Below are 14,595 nucleotides of genomic sequence, written 5' to 3' on the forward strand. Positions count from 1 at the left end.
ACAAAAGAAATGTTCCAGGGAGCTCTAGCTTCTCTGTTGCTGAATCCTTCCCCTACCCAGAGGCCCCTTCCAGTCCCATCTGCGTTCTCAAAGATACCCATGGGCCCCTTCCAAACCCAAGATGTTGCATACGAGTTCAGAATCTGGTAGGAATGGGGATTCTTCCTCTGGATCACATCATGATCTCATCCTGCAAGGTGTTTCATGACGTTTAGAGGAGATTGAGTAAATGAAGGGAGTTCTGGTTGCTGGAGGGACCAGAGATACCAATCCCTAAAGCCTTAGGGAAGCCAGTGGCGAAGGAAGAAGAACAGGCACCCAGGGTAGGGGGGCGGGGCAAACCACTCATCGGCGCATGCGCAGGTGCCGCTACGTACCATCTGTGCGCTGCTATGTACCTTGCATGTGTGCACACCGTATGTATGGCAGCGGGATCCTCTGCTCGCAGCTGCAGCGGAGTCAGTGGGATCCTTCGCTCGTAGCTGCAGCAGTGGTGGAGGGTTAGGGTACACTGTATGGCACTTGAGCGGTGCTGCGCATGCGCCACTGGTTGGTTTGCCGATGGAACCGCTCGAGCGGAGGAGAGTGCAGCCGTGAGCACAGGATCCTCCGCATGCATCTGTGGCAGCATGATAGCGGTGCGTGCCTGGGGGTGGCAGGGCGAGACCCCCGAGGTGTGCCTTCTTGTCACACCTCCTCAGAGATGGCACCCGGGGGGCCTGCCCCCTTCCTCTGCCACTGGGGAAGGCTCCATGTCACTTCAATATCACACAGGGAATATCATTGGCACTCAATAAAGAAGTAGTCAGACTACAGGTCCACAAAGAAGCAGCCCCTGGAACCCCCTGGGATTTTGCTTCAGCTGTGCAGAGAGAGATTCTGCTTGAATATGCATTAATGTCATTTTTAGATTCAAGATTTTTTGCTAGAATACATGGTCTGTTTTAGTAGACTGGTTTGATTATTAAAAGGAACTTCATTTAACTTGTACTGTTATTGCTGAAATAAACACCTTAGAGTTTATAATTATAACCTTTATAATTATAAAGAGGTAGTTAGGCTACAGGTCCACAAAAAGCATTCCCTCCCTTATGCCCCAAATTCTAAAGTTATCTATCTCCACTCCTGCCCAGTAGCCCTCCAAGACTTACCAGTATTTGCACAAAAACTTTTGTAATAGGTGGCAGCTGCTTCTCTTGGTGGAGAATGAGGGAAATGCGTGAACACTTGCTGCTTAAATAGGATAGAAGACGCTATGGGTTAATGAGAAACTACGTACCACTCCTCCTACATTGGAACGAAAAAAAAATTATTGATAAGCAGAGACACAACCACAAGAAAACCCTCCCACTCCCCTTCTCAGTGTGCAGAGTCTTCCAGGAACAAAATATAGCATCAGCGGAACTTAAAATATCTCTCATTTTCTAGTGCTGTGAGAGCTTTAAACTTTAAACTTTAAACTTTAGCCAACAATAATCACCCCAATTTAATAAAAGATCCCTAAATGGGGAGGAAGCCTTTGAGCGTTCCTGTTGACCTACCATACAGTGGGACCTCAGGTTACAGACGCTTCAGGTTACAGACTCCACTAACCCAGAAATAATACCTCGGGTTAAGAACTTTGCTTCAGGATGAGAACAGAAATCTGGCTCTTCCGGCGCAGCAGCAGCAGGAGGCCCCATTAGCTGAAGCGGTGCTTCAGGTTAAGAACAGTTTCAGGTTAAGAACAGACCTCAGGAATGAATTAAGTACTTAACCCGAGGTACCACTGTATTTCATTTATTAGAAGGTGGCAAAGGAATATCTGTAGGTGGAGTAGAATCACCTGTAAATTTCATCTCATGGCAGAACAAGACCGTTTCCTTGCCCAAACCCAGCTGATACTGCCATATGTACAATGCCTCTGGTTTCTTTACAAATGTATATTTCAACATTTTTTTCAATTCATTATATATGATTTCCCAGAAGCATTTCACCTTTTTACACTCCCACCACATATGATAAAATGTTCCCTCTTTTTCTTTACATTTCCAACATTTGTTATACACTTTGTACAGAGCCAGTGGATTTTGAGGGGATATTTACTGAGGCCTTTTGTGGGCACCATACGAGGGCACCCAGGCACTCATGAGTGCCATGCTGGTAACAGCTGCTCGAATTAATTTCCTATCTCAGCTGTGCTGGGAAGAGACTGCCTAGCAGCTCAGAATATCTTGGAAAGTGCAGCAAAATTCAGATCTGAAGCTGCTTATCTCATTGTGTGCATAAACTGACACCACCCGTTCTCCCATACAGCACTGGAAGGGACAGATAAACTTACTTGCCTACCCTCAACCTCAGTACAGCAACTACAGCAATAGTACTATAGTGCCAGACTGTTGAGCTTCAGAGCTAGGAGAGGATGGAAGGACACATCCATGGGGGCTGTGGGGGAAGAGAAGAGATTCCCCAATTCTTTATTCCTCCTCATATTTTCTTGTGGCGTCTGATTTGTTCCTTCTAACACCAACGTGTCCAGGAGGTGCAGATTGTTAAGACTAGATGAGCCTCCCTGCTTGGGATTGCCATGCTGTAAGATCTGCACCCCCTCCATGCAGACTGAAGGTTTAAATATGTGTATAAATCATATTTCTTAAAGCTACAACAGTCTTTACCATGTCTTCAGTTTTCCAAAGGAGCACTGGGTGAGTCCCTGGAACACCTTGGGATCTTGCTACAGCTCGGCAGAGGAAAGTGTTCTTGAATATGCATGAATGTCATTTTTAAATTCAAACTCAGCTGCTGGAATACGTGGTTTGTTTTAGTAGAATGGTTGTTTTATTATTAAAAGGAGCTTCATTTAATTTGTACTGTTATTGCTTAAATAAAAACCTTAGAGTGACGTATACATCCTGTGTTCTTGGGTCTCTTCCTCACTCTGCACAAGGAGGGCTGGTAGTCTGATCAGCCACTAAACTCCACCTTTTGGGTGTTTTTGATTCAGGAATATAAAAATAGGGGCATAATAGAAGTTTATAAGATAATGTGTGACACTAAAGAAGTGGCTATTCCTCTCTCCCTCTTCTGGTGCCATAACTCTAGAGCTCAAGAGGTCCTATTAAAATAGCCTGACAGCAGAGTCAGTGATAGGAAAAGAACATACATTTCCATACAATGCAAAACCACTTTATGAAAGAAATTATCACAAAGCATTGAGATAGGCATTGTCTCCTGGTGACTATATGCAGCCGTATACCTTGCTATTCAAGAAACATTCAGTTTGTCTAGGACTGTGTTCTGAAAGAGATCTGGAGGTTGGGATGGATGTAACTGATATAAGTTATACTTTATAAACTATTTACAAAAGAAATGTTCCAGGGAGCTCCAGCTTCTCTGTTGCTGAATCTTTCCCCTACCCAGAGGCCCCTCCCAGTCCCTTCTGCGTTCTCAAAGATACCCATGGGCCCCTTCCAAATCCAAGATGTTGCATATGAGTTTAGAATCTGGTAGGAATGGGGATTCTTCCTCTGGATCACATCATGATCTCATCCTGCAAGGTGTTTCATGACGTTTAGAGGAGACTGAGTAAATGAAGGGAGTTCTGGTTGCTGGAGGGACCAGAGATACCAATCCCTAAAGCCTTAGGGAAGCCAGTGGTGAACGAAGAAGGACAAGCACCCAGGGTAGGGGGGCAGGGCAAACCACCCATCGGCGCATGCGCACGTGCCGCTACATACCACGTGCACGCCGCTATGTACCATGCATGCGTGCGCATCGTATGTATGGCGGCAGGATCCTCTGCTCGCAGCTACAGCGTAGTCAGTGGGATCCTTTGCTCGCAGCAGCAGCAGTGGTGGAGGGTTAGGGTACACTGTATGGCGCTTGAGCGGCGCAGCACATGCACCACTGGTCGGTTTGCCAATGGCACTGCTCGAGCGCTGTACGGACGGCGGAGGAGGGTGCAGCCGCGAGCAGAGGATCCTCCACACGCGTCTGCAGCAGCACAATGACGGTGCGTGCCCGGGGTGGCAGGGGAGCCCCCTGAGGTGTGCCTTCTTGTCACACCTCCTCAGAGATGGCACCCGGGGGGCTCGCCCCCTTCCTCCGCCACTGGGGAAGGCCCCATGTCACTTCAATATCACACATGGAATATCATTGGCACTCAATAATTATAAAGAAGTAGTTAGACTACAGGTCCACAAAGAAGCAGCCCCTGGAACCCCCTGGGATTTTGCTTCAGCTGTGCAGAGAGAGATTCTGCTTGAGTATGTATTAATGTCATTTTTAGATTCAAGGTCTGTTGCTGGAACACATGGTCTGTTTTAGTAGACTGGTTGTTGGATTATTAAAAGGAACTTCATGTAACTTGTACTGTTATTGCTGAAATAAAAACCGGCCCCCCATTTAGGAAGCTAGACTAAAGGATTCCGCCCAAGGCCTGAAACCACCAGAGTTGTGACGTTTTACTAAAGAAAGGCAAAACCTGCCAATGCAGGAAAATTCCTTTCCGGTCCTTCAACAGCGCCTGCGTACCTGTAGAGAAGAGGTTAACCTGCAAAAGGAGGCTTAACTGAGGGAGGGCAGGGTGGGAGAAGTTCTGGAGCCAACTGACACTGATTCACAGGTAAGATTCACCTTCTGTTCTGTGGGCCGTCCCTCCCCCACCTGGCTGATCCTCTGGCGACGCCCCCCAGGTGGGACTGGACGATTGGCTGAAGTAGGCGGAGACCTCCGGGTATCCAGCTTGGGGAGGGTGAAGCCAGCCCCTACTACTGGGAGACGCACTGGGATGGGGGGCTGTGCGCGACCACGCAAAAGGCGCCTCCCCCCCAGTTGTGGGGAGCGGTCACTGTATTATCTAAGTGACAGAAACTGATTTGAACATTTTGCCATCTCTTCTGGAAACCTGAATATTTATCTACCTGAAGTGAACCAACTGATGTTTAGTAACTGAAATTTAAGAAGGGTTGTGCCTAAAGTGTTATGTTTAAACCTGAGACATCTTACAGTTAAAGTAAATATGGTAAGTTCTTTCTACCTGAAAGAACTCGTTTCCCGACCCACTTTGTGTCATAAACTTCCTTTGTTTAATAAAGCTTTTCTTGTTTGTTTGAGCAACTCCTGCCTGAGACTCTAAATCATTTTTAACTCATACGTGTCCCCCACTAGATAATCTGAGGTAAATTGTAGAAATTTGTGTAACTGGTGTACCTTGAGGTGGTCACACTATATTTAATTGAGGGCTGGCCCAATGTGAGCTTGAGAAAGTGCTGTTGCACTGTCGCTCACTGCTGGTGGTTGTTTTTCTTTTCTGAGAGAGATATGTTAAATTCTTGAGGTTTTAAATTTTGGAAGTTAAAGTGATGTTTTAAATTGTGTATATGGTACATTTTATTGTTAAAGACAACCTGAGGCCTATGATGTGGAAAGTGGGATATTATTTCTTAAAATAAATAAATAAAAGGAATGGATAAAGATTGCATTGATTCAAAGAATCAGAAGCCAGGAGAAAAATGTATGTGCCTGGCATTCAAAAGCAAATGACATCACTGGCGGGCAAGCTTGATGAGGGAGAGCTCTACACAACCAGGGGCTACCACTGGCAAGGCCTCCTCTCTTGCTGCTCCCCTCGGGACCTCCGTTGGAGGGGGGGCACAGAGAAGGGCTTCCAGTGATCACTGCAGAGCTCAGGTAGGTCGATATGGGAAGGGGAGGTCCTTGAGGTACTGAGAGTCTGAACCACGTAAGTCGAAACCAGCATTTGAATTGGGGCTAGTAATCAATTGGCAACCAGAGTAAAGAGAATGTTCCTTCCTAGCACCTCTAGGACAGGGAGGGGGCGGGGCTAAAAGGGCTATTGCTTTTTAGCTATAAGGGCACATTCACCCTTAGGAAGCTCTCCAGGACCAGCATGTCATTGGTGAGTGACCCAAAGTGGCTGTGGTCACCTCACACTCTCATGCCTGTGAACACAGGACACATGCATAAACCTCTCTGACCACCTGAACACTGTGTCTGATCTTTAGATTGGTTTTGCTGCTACCGAATTAGTGGGATTGTGGGTTTGGTTGGGAAGTGGAAATAAAAATGTGCTTGTGGTGCTGGATCAGGCCTCTGGACCCTTCTCTGAACTAAGCCAACCCTCAAAATTGGAGATAGCTAACAACTATGATGTAAAAAAGTGAAGGTTTCTGATGGCACACCAGCATGAAATTGTACATAGAGCTCCCCACTTCCTCAATACCCTCTGGAAAGAGCTTCTGCAAAAGGAAGAAGGTATTTGTGTCTTCTGGAAAATATATGTTGAAAATCATTTTGTACACAAGTGTGAAAAGCGCACAGAACACATTTTTAAACCATTAATTATTCATTTTATTTGATTTGTAGAACAGTGGGACAGATTCCAGAGTTCAGCAGGTACAAATTAAGATGAAGGCACAAATTTGGCAAAGGGATTCATAGGCACCAGGGAAATAGTAGCTTATCTAAAAGGCATTAAGCTTGGATCACCTGCATCATGCACAAACTAGGATATGCTTTTCTAACTGTAGCCTAGCAGGATGTGTATGTCAATATGAGAGTATATAATAGTAATCATTAATCTACTTCGTGTTTAGCTTATGCATGTCTATATACTACTCAGCTAACTCTCCATTACAAGAGCTCTAGATTGTCTAAATATTAGCCCATAGTAATCAATTAAATGTAATAAAAGAAAGGAAGCCTTTGAAGATGCCTTTTGGCCTAACACTTTTCTTTTCACTTATTGGAAGGTGGCAAAGGAATATCTGTAGGTGGAGTAGAATCACTCGTAAATTTCATATCACGGCAGAACAAGACCGTTTCCTTGCCCAAACCCAGCTGATATTGCCATATGTATATCTTCTCCTTGGGCTGCAGGGTCAAATTAATAGTTTCTTCGATCTTAGTGGCTTCATTCCAGTCTTCCTGCTCTGTGTTGACACTATTCCCACCATACTCAGCAGTGAGAGAGAACTGGTACTTGGCAATGGCTTCAGTGAGTGCGCCTGACTCATATGAGGCAGTCATGGAAACTTTCCAGTTGTGCTCCACACTGCTCATCTTCTGCTTGTTGTATCCCACTTTCTTGGTGATCTTCTTATTCCATACAATGGGAGTGTTGGAGTCATTGGAGAAGGTCTTGATAGCTTCCCACTTACCATAAGCTGGGCCTTGGGTAATAGCCATTCCTCCAGGGAGCATGTTCACAACATCCCTATGGAAGGAGTATGTTTCAGCATCCACATTTCCGTGGAAGTTGGCGCATCTATAGTACTGGACCCCCCATTCATCATGGGGTTTTACAAAGTAATAGTAATTCTTGATGCCCCAGTAATAGAGACCATCCTTGCAAGTTGGGTGAAGTGTGTATTCAACTGCATCTGTATCTTCATGCATATTACTGACCCGACGGTAAACACCTCTTTTCTGGAAAATGATATAGAAGGATCCAAAGGCTGAGAGGTAATGGTCCCCTCCGCGGCAGTTGGGATGCAGGCTGTATACTACAGAACCTAAGTCTGCATTCATGTTGCTGACACGGCGATAGTTGTCTCCTTTGATGATGTAGAATAGGTCATCCTCATGGGCTAAGTAGTGATCTCCTCCCTGGCAGGAACTGTGCAGGCTAAACACTTCGAGGTCTTTGCCCTCGTGGAAATTGGTGGACCTCATGTAGCAGCCCAGGTCTGAGCGGACAATGTAGTAATATTTATCTACCCCACAGAAATCAACCCCTGGGGCTTTCTTCTTAGGGACTATCTCTGGCATGGTGCTTGATTCTAGGAAAAGAAAGCAATGTATTCAGTTAGATCAGAAGATTTCACAAATTGATCATTTATTTACTCTATTTACTTATTTTATTATTTATGAAAATGAAAAAATTAACAGAATTTGCTGACGTCTTGGAAAACTGTCTCAGTGCTTTAACACAATATACCTGCCAGTGCCAAATATGATGCCAAAGGTAAATGATTACTAATTAATTGTGAGGTGCTTTAAAGACGAAGCAAACACCTTCTCCTTGTGAAGACATATTTCTCTATCTATTTCTCTCTCCATTTGATAGGAGACCCACCCACCCCTTCTAAGGAATATAAATTGCGTTTGACAGGCTGATCACTTTTAAAAGCAATTTGCCATGTGATTTTAGGGAATGGCTGTTTGGGAAAGGAAAGATCCAGATTTTGCAGAAAATCAATGCTTGTTTGAAGGCTCAGTGTGGCTAAAACACCTATATCCATCACTGCTGTGCTTGCTCACAAAGAGAAGCTCTTTGCACCTCTCCCTTGTTCAGAACATCTGAGAGAGTGGGCATTCAATACTGAAGCCCCATTGAATGGAGAGGCTGAGCCAGTGGATTTTGTTTGTTTTTTGGTTTTGTTTTTTTTAATAATATTTTATTAATTTTACAATACAAAATTATAAGAACATAACACACGTTTTTTCACAAGTACATTCTTTTATGGACTTCCCTCAGCTCTTCTGACAATCCTCCGTTTTGATTCTTTTTTACGCATTTCCTAATTTTATATTGTCTTATAATGATAACCTTCCTCCTCCCTGCTCCCTTTTTTTACAATATTTTTAATATTAATTCTTCACAGAGCCTCTTGCAAACCAACAAACGTTATTTGTTCATCGCATCTACTTTTCAAATAATCTACAAATTTACTCCAGTCCTCGGTGAACCTATGGTTCTGTCGGTTTCAGATCTTTCCTGTTAATTTGTCGAGTTCTGCATAGCCCATTAATTTCATTCTCCATTCTTCCATCATTGGTATCTCTTATTGTTTCCATTTTTGGGCCAATAATGTCCTTGCAGCTGTTACCATGTATTAAAAAAGCTTACGTTCTTTTCTATTTCTTTCACTTCCAACCATGCCTAACACAAATGCCTCTGGTTTCTTTACAAATGTATATTTCAACATTTTTTCCAATTCATTATATATGATTTCCCAGAAGCATTTCACCTTTTTACACTCCCACCACATATGATAAAATGTTCCCTCTTTTTCTTTACATTTCCAACATTTGTTACACACTTTGTACAGAGCCAGTGGATTTTGAGGGGATATTTACTGAGGCCTTTTGTGGGCACCATACGAGGGCACCCAGGGACTCATGAGTGCCATGCTGGTAACTGCTGTTCTAATTAATTTCCTATGTCAGCTGTGCTGGGAAGAGACTGCCTAACAGCTCAGAATATCTTGGAAAGTGCAGCAAAATTCAGATCTGAAGCTGCTTATCTCATTGTGTGCATAAACTGACACCATCCTTTCACCCATACAGCACTGGAAGGGGCAGATAAACTTACTTGCCTACCCTCAACCTCGGTAGTTAATGCTCTACAGCAATAGTACTATAGTGCCAGAGTGTTGAGTGTCAGAGCTGGGGGGGGATGGAAGGACACATCTATGGGGGCTGTGGGGGAAGAGAAGAGATTCCCCAATTCTTTATTCCTCCTCGTATTTTCTTGTGGCGTCTGATTTGTTCATTCTAACACCAACGTGTCCAGGAGGTGCAGATTGTTAAGACTAGATGAGCATCCCTGCTTGGGATAGCCATGCTGTAAGATCTGCACCCCCTCCATGCAGACTGAAGGTTTAAATATGTGTATAAATCATATTTCTTAAAGCTACAACAGTCTCTACCATGTCTTCAATTTTCCAAAGGAGCACTGGGTGAGTCCCTGGAACACCTTGGGATCTTGCTACAGCTCGGCAGAGGAAAGTGTTCTTGAATATGCATGAATGTCATTTTTAAATTCAAACGCAGCTGCTGGAATATGTGGTTTGTTTTAGTAGAATGGTTGTTGTATTATTAAAAGGAACTTCATTTAACTTGTACTGTTATTGCTTAAATAAAAACCTTAGAGTGAGGTATACATCCTGTGTTCTTGGGTCTCTTCCTCACTCTGCACAAGGAGGGCTGGTAGTCTGATCAGCCACTAAACTCCACCTTTTGGGTGTTTTTGATTCAGGAATATAAAAATAGGGGCATAATAGAAGTTTATAAGATAATGCGTGACACTAAAGAAGTGGCTATTCCTCACTCCCTCTTCTGGTGCCATAACTCTAGAGCTCAAGAGGTCCTATTAAAATAACCTGACAGCAGAGTCAGTGATAGGCAAAAGAAGATACATTTCCACACCATGCAAAACCACTTTATGAAATAAATTATCACAAAGCATTGAGATAGCCATTGTCTCCTGGTGATTATATGCAGCCCTACTCCTTGCTATTCAGAAACACTCAGTTTGTATAGGATTGTATTCTGAAAGAGATCTGGAGGTCGGGATGGATGTTCCTAATATGAGATAAACTTGATAAGCTATTTACAAAAGAAATGTTCCAGGGAGCTCTAGCTTCTCTGTTGCTGAATCCTTCCCCTACCCAGAGGCCCCTTCCAGTCCCATCTGCGTTCTCAAAGATACCCATGGGCCCCTTCCAAACCCAAGATGTTGCATACGAGTTCAGAATCTGGTAGGAATGGGGATTCTTCCTCTGGATCACATCATGATCTCATCCTGCAAGGTGTTTCATGACGTTTAGAGGAGACTGAGTAAATGAAGGGAGTTCTGGTTGCTGGAGGGACCAGAGATACCAATCCCTAAAGCCTTAGGGAAGCCAGTGGCGAAGGAAGGAGAACAGGCACCCAGGGTAGGGGGGTGGGGCAAACCACTCATCGGCGCATGCGCAGGTGCCGCTACGTACCATCTGTGCGCTGCTATGTACCATGCATGTGTGCACACCGTATGTATGGCAGCGGGATCCTCTGCTCGCAGCTGCAGCGGAGTCAGTGGGATCCTTCGCTCGTAGCTGCAGCAGTGGTGGAGGGTTAGGGTACACTGTATGGCACTTGAGCGGTGCTGCGCATGCGCCACTGGTTGGTTTGCCGATGGAACCGCTCGAGCGGAGGAGAGTGCAGCTGGGAGCACAGGATCCTCCACAAGCGTCTGCGGCAGCAGGATGGCGGTGCGTGCCTGGGGGTGGCAGGCGAGACCCCTGAGGTGTGCCTTCTTGTCACACCTCCTCAGAGATGGCACCCGGGGGGCCTGCCCCCCTTCCTGTGCCCCTGGGGAAGGCTCCATGTCACTTCAATATCACACAGGGAATTTCATTGGCACTCAATAATTATAAACAAGTAGTTAGACTACAGGTCCACAAAGAAGCAGCCCCTGGAACTCCCTGGGATTTTGCTTCAGCTGTGCAGAGAGAGATTCTGCTTGAGTATGCATTAATGTCATTTTTAGATTCAAGATTTTTTGCTAGAATACATGGTCTGTTTTAGTAGACTGGTTTGATTATTAAAAGGAACTTCATTTAACTTGTACTGTTATTGCTGAAATAAACACCTTAGAGTTTATGATTATATCCTTTATAATTATAAAGAGGTAGCTAGACTGCAGGTCCACAAAAAGCATTCCCCCCCTTATGCCCCAAATTCTAAAGTTATCTCTCTCCACTCCTGCCCAGTAGCCCTCCAAGACTTACCAGTATTTGCACAAAAACTTTTGTAATAGGTGGCAGCTGCTTCTCTTGGTGGAGAATGAGGGAAATGTGTGAACACTTGCTGCTTAAATAGGATAGAAGAGGCTATCGGTTCATGAGAAACTACGTACCGCTCCTCCTACATTGGAACGAAAAAAAAATTATTGATAAGCAGAGACACAACCACAAGAAAACCCTCCCACTCCCCTTCTCAGTGTGCAGAGTCTTCCAGGAACAAAATATAGCATCAGCGGAACTTAGAATATCTCTCATTTTCTAGTGCTGTGAGAGCTTTAAACTTTAAACTTTAAACTTTAGCCAACAATAATCACCCCAATTTAATAAAAGATCCCTAAATGGGGAGGAAGCCTTTGAGCGTTCCTGTTGACCTACCGTACAGTGGGACCTCAGGTTACAGACGCTTCAGGTTACAGACTCCACTAACCCAGAAATATTACCTCGGGTTAAGAACTTTGCTTCGGGATGAGAGCAGAAATCTGGCTCTGCCGGCGCAGCAGCAGCAGGAGGCCCCATTAGCTGAAGCGGTGCTTCAGGTTAAGAACAGTTTCAGGTTAAGAACAGACCTCAGGAATGAATTAAGTACTTAACCCGAGGTACCACTGTATTTCATTTATTAGAAGGTGGCAAAGGAATATCTGTAGGTGGAGTAGAATCACCTGTAAATTTCATCTCATGGCAGAACAAGACCGTTTCCTTGCCCAAACCCAGCTGATACTGCCATATGTACAATGCCTCTGGTTTCTTTACAAATGTATATTTCAACATTTTTTTCAATTCATTATATATGATTTCCCAGAAACATTTCACCTTTTTACACTCCCACCACATATGATAAAATGTTCCCTCTTTTTCTTTACATTTCCAACATTTGTTACACACTTTGTACAGAGCCAGTGGATTTTGAGGGGATATTTACTGAGGCCTTTTGTGGGCACCATACGAGGGCACCCAGGCACTCATGAGTGCCATGCTGGTAACTGCTGTTCGAATTAATTTCCTATCTCAGCTGTGCTGGGAAGAGACTGCCTAGCAGCTCAGAATATCTTGGAAAGTGCAGCAAAATTCAGATCTGAAGCTGCTTATCTCATTGTGTGCATAAACTGACACCACCCGTTCTCCCATACAGCACTGGAAGGGGCAGATAAACTTACTTGCCTACCCTCAACCTCAGTACAGCAACTACAGCAATAGTACTATAGTGCCAGACTGTTGAGCTTCAGAGCTAGGAGAGGATGGAAGGACACATCCATGGGGGCTGTGGGGGAAGAGAAGAGATTCCCCAATTCTTTATTCCTCCTCATATTTTCTTGTGGCGTCTGATTTGTTCCTTCTAACACCAACGTGTCCAGGAGGTGCAGATTGTTAAGACTAGATGAGCCTCCCTGCTTGGGATTGCCATGCTGTAAGATCTGCACCCCCTCCATGCAGACTGAAGGTTTAAATATGTGTATAAATCATATTTCTTAAAGCTACAACAGTCTCTACCATGTCTTCAATTCTCCAAAGGAGCACTGGATGAGTCCCTGGAACACCTTGGGATCTTGCTACAGCTCGGCAGAGGAAAGTGTTCTTGAATATGCATGAATGTCATTTTTAAATTCAAACGCAGCTGCTGGAATACGTGGTTTGTTTTAGTAGAATGGTTGTTGTATTATTAAAGGGAACTTCATTTAACTTGTACTGTTATTGCTTAAATAAAAACCTTAGAGTGACGTATGGATCCTGTGTTCTTGGATCTCTTCCTCACTCTGCACAAGAAGGTCTGGTAGTCTGAGCAGCCACTAAATTCCACCATTTGGGTGTTTTTGATTCAGGAATATAAAATGAGGGGCATAATAGAAGTTTATAAGATTATACGTGACCCTAAAGAAGTGGCTATTCCTCTCTCCCTCTTCTGCTGCCATAACTCTAGAGCTCAAGAGGTCCTATTAAAATAGCCTGACAGCAGAGTCAGTGATAGGCAAAAGAACATACATTTCCACACAATGAAAAACTCCCTTATGAAATAAATAATCACAAAGCATTGAGATAGCCATTGTCTTCTGGTGACTCATGCAGCCCTACTCATTGCTATTCAGAAACACTCAGTTTGTATAGCATTGTATTCTGAAAGAGATCTGGAGGTCGGGATGGAGGTTCCTAATATAAGATAAACTTGATAAGCTATTTACAAAAGAAATGTTCCAGGGAGCTCTAGCTTCTCTGTTGCTGAATCCTTCTCCTACCCAGAGGCCCCTTCCAGTCCCATCTGCGTTCTCAAAGACACCCATGGGCCCCTTCCAAACCCAAGATGTTGCATACGAGTTCAGAATCTGGTAGGAATGGGGATTCTTCCTCTGGATCACATCATGATCTCATCCTGCAAGGTGTTTCATGACGTTTAGAGGAGACTGAGTAAATGAAGGGAGTTCTGGTTGCTGGAGGGACCAGAGATACCAATCACCTTTGTAGAATCACCTGTAAATTTCATATCATGGCAGAACAAGACCGTTTCCTTGCCCAAGCCCAGCTGGTATTTCCATATGTACATCTTCTTATTGGGCTGCAGGGTCACATAAATAGACTCTTCAATCTCAGTGGCTTCATTCCAGTTTTCCTGCTCTGTGTTGACCCTCTTCCCACCATACTCAGCAGTGAGAGAGAACTGGTACTTGGCAATGGCCTTAGTGAGCAAGCCTGACTCATATGAGGCAGTCATGGAAAACTTCCAGTTGTGCTCCACACTGGTCATCTTCTGCTTGTTGCATCCCACTTTCTTGGTGATCTTCTTATTCCATACAATGGGAGTGTTGCGAGTCATTGGAGATGGTCTTGATAGCTTCCCACTTACCATAAGATGGGCCTCGGCTAATAGCCATTCCTCCAGGGAGCATGTTCACAACATCCCTATGGAAGGAGTATGTAACAGCATCCATATTTTGGCAGAAGTCAGTGCATCTATGGTACTGGATGCTCCACTCATTAATGGGTTTTACAAAGTACAGTGGTACCTCAGGTTAGAGATGCTTCAGGTTACAGACGCTTCAGGTTACAGACTCCGCTAACCCAGAAATAGTACCTCTGGTTAAGAACTTTGCTTCAG

The 14,595-nt window shown here is 44.4% G+C and overlaps 2 protein-coding genes across 2 annotated transcripts in view; both read right to left on the reverse strand.

Moving 5' to 3' along the window:
- Nucleotides 1–1,191, reverse strand: part of LOC310691179 (uncharacterized protein) — a 29,588-nt gene extending 28,397 nt beyond the window's left edge. The window contains exon 1 of the mRNA XM_083470836.1: nucleotides 1,152–1,191. The gene's annotated coding sequence lies outside the window, so the exon portion shown is untranslated. The remainder of the gene's footprint in view (nucleotides 1–1,151) is intronic.
- A 5,136-nt stretch (nucleotides 1,192–6,327) lies between these two features.
- LOC310691165 (uncharacterized protein) lies at nucleotides 6,328–11,621 on the reverse strand. The gene is made up of 2 exons (XM_083470806.1): nucleotides 11,496–11,621; nucleotides 6,328–7,781 (listed from the first exon to the last, which is right to left on the reverse strand). Exon 2 carries the CDS (start codon nucleotides 7,768–7,770, stop codon nucleotides 6,739–6,741), a length of 1,032 nt encoding a protein of 343 aa, XP_083326932.1. The 5' UTR covers nucleotides 7,771–7,781; nucleotides 11,496–11,621; the 3' UTR covers nucleotides 6,328–6,738.
- Nucleotides 11,622–14,595: the final 2,974 nt, after the last annotated feature.

The sequence above is a fragment of the Podarcis liolepis genome (assembly GCF_965112155.1).
Source record: "Podarcis liolepis genome assembly, chromosome: 13".
In the NCBI taxonomy this organism is placed as follows: Eukaryota; Metazoa; Chordata; class Lepidosauria; order Squamata; family Lacertidae; genus Podarcis; species Podarcis liolepis.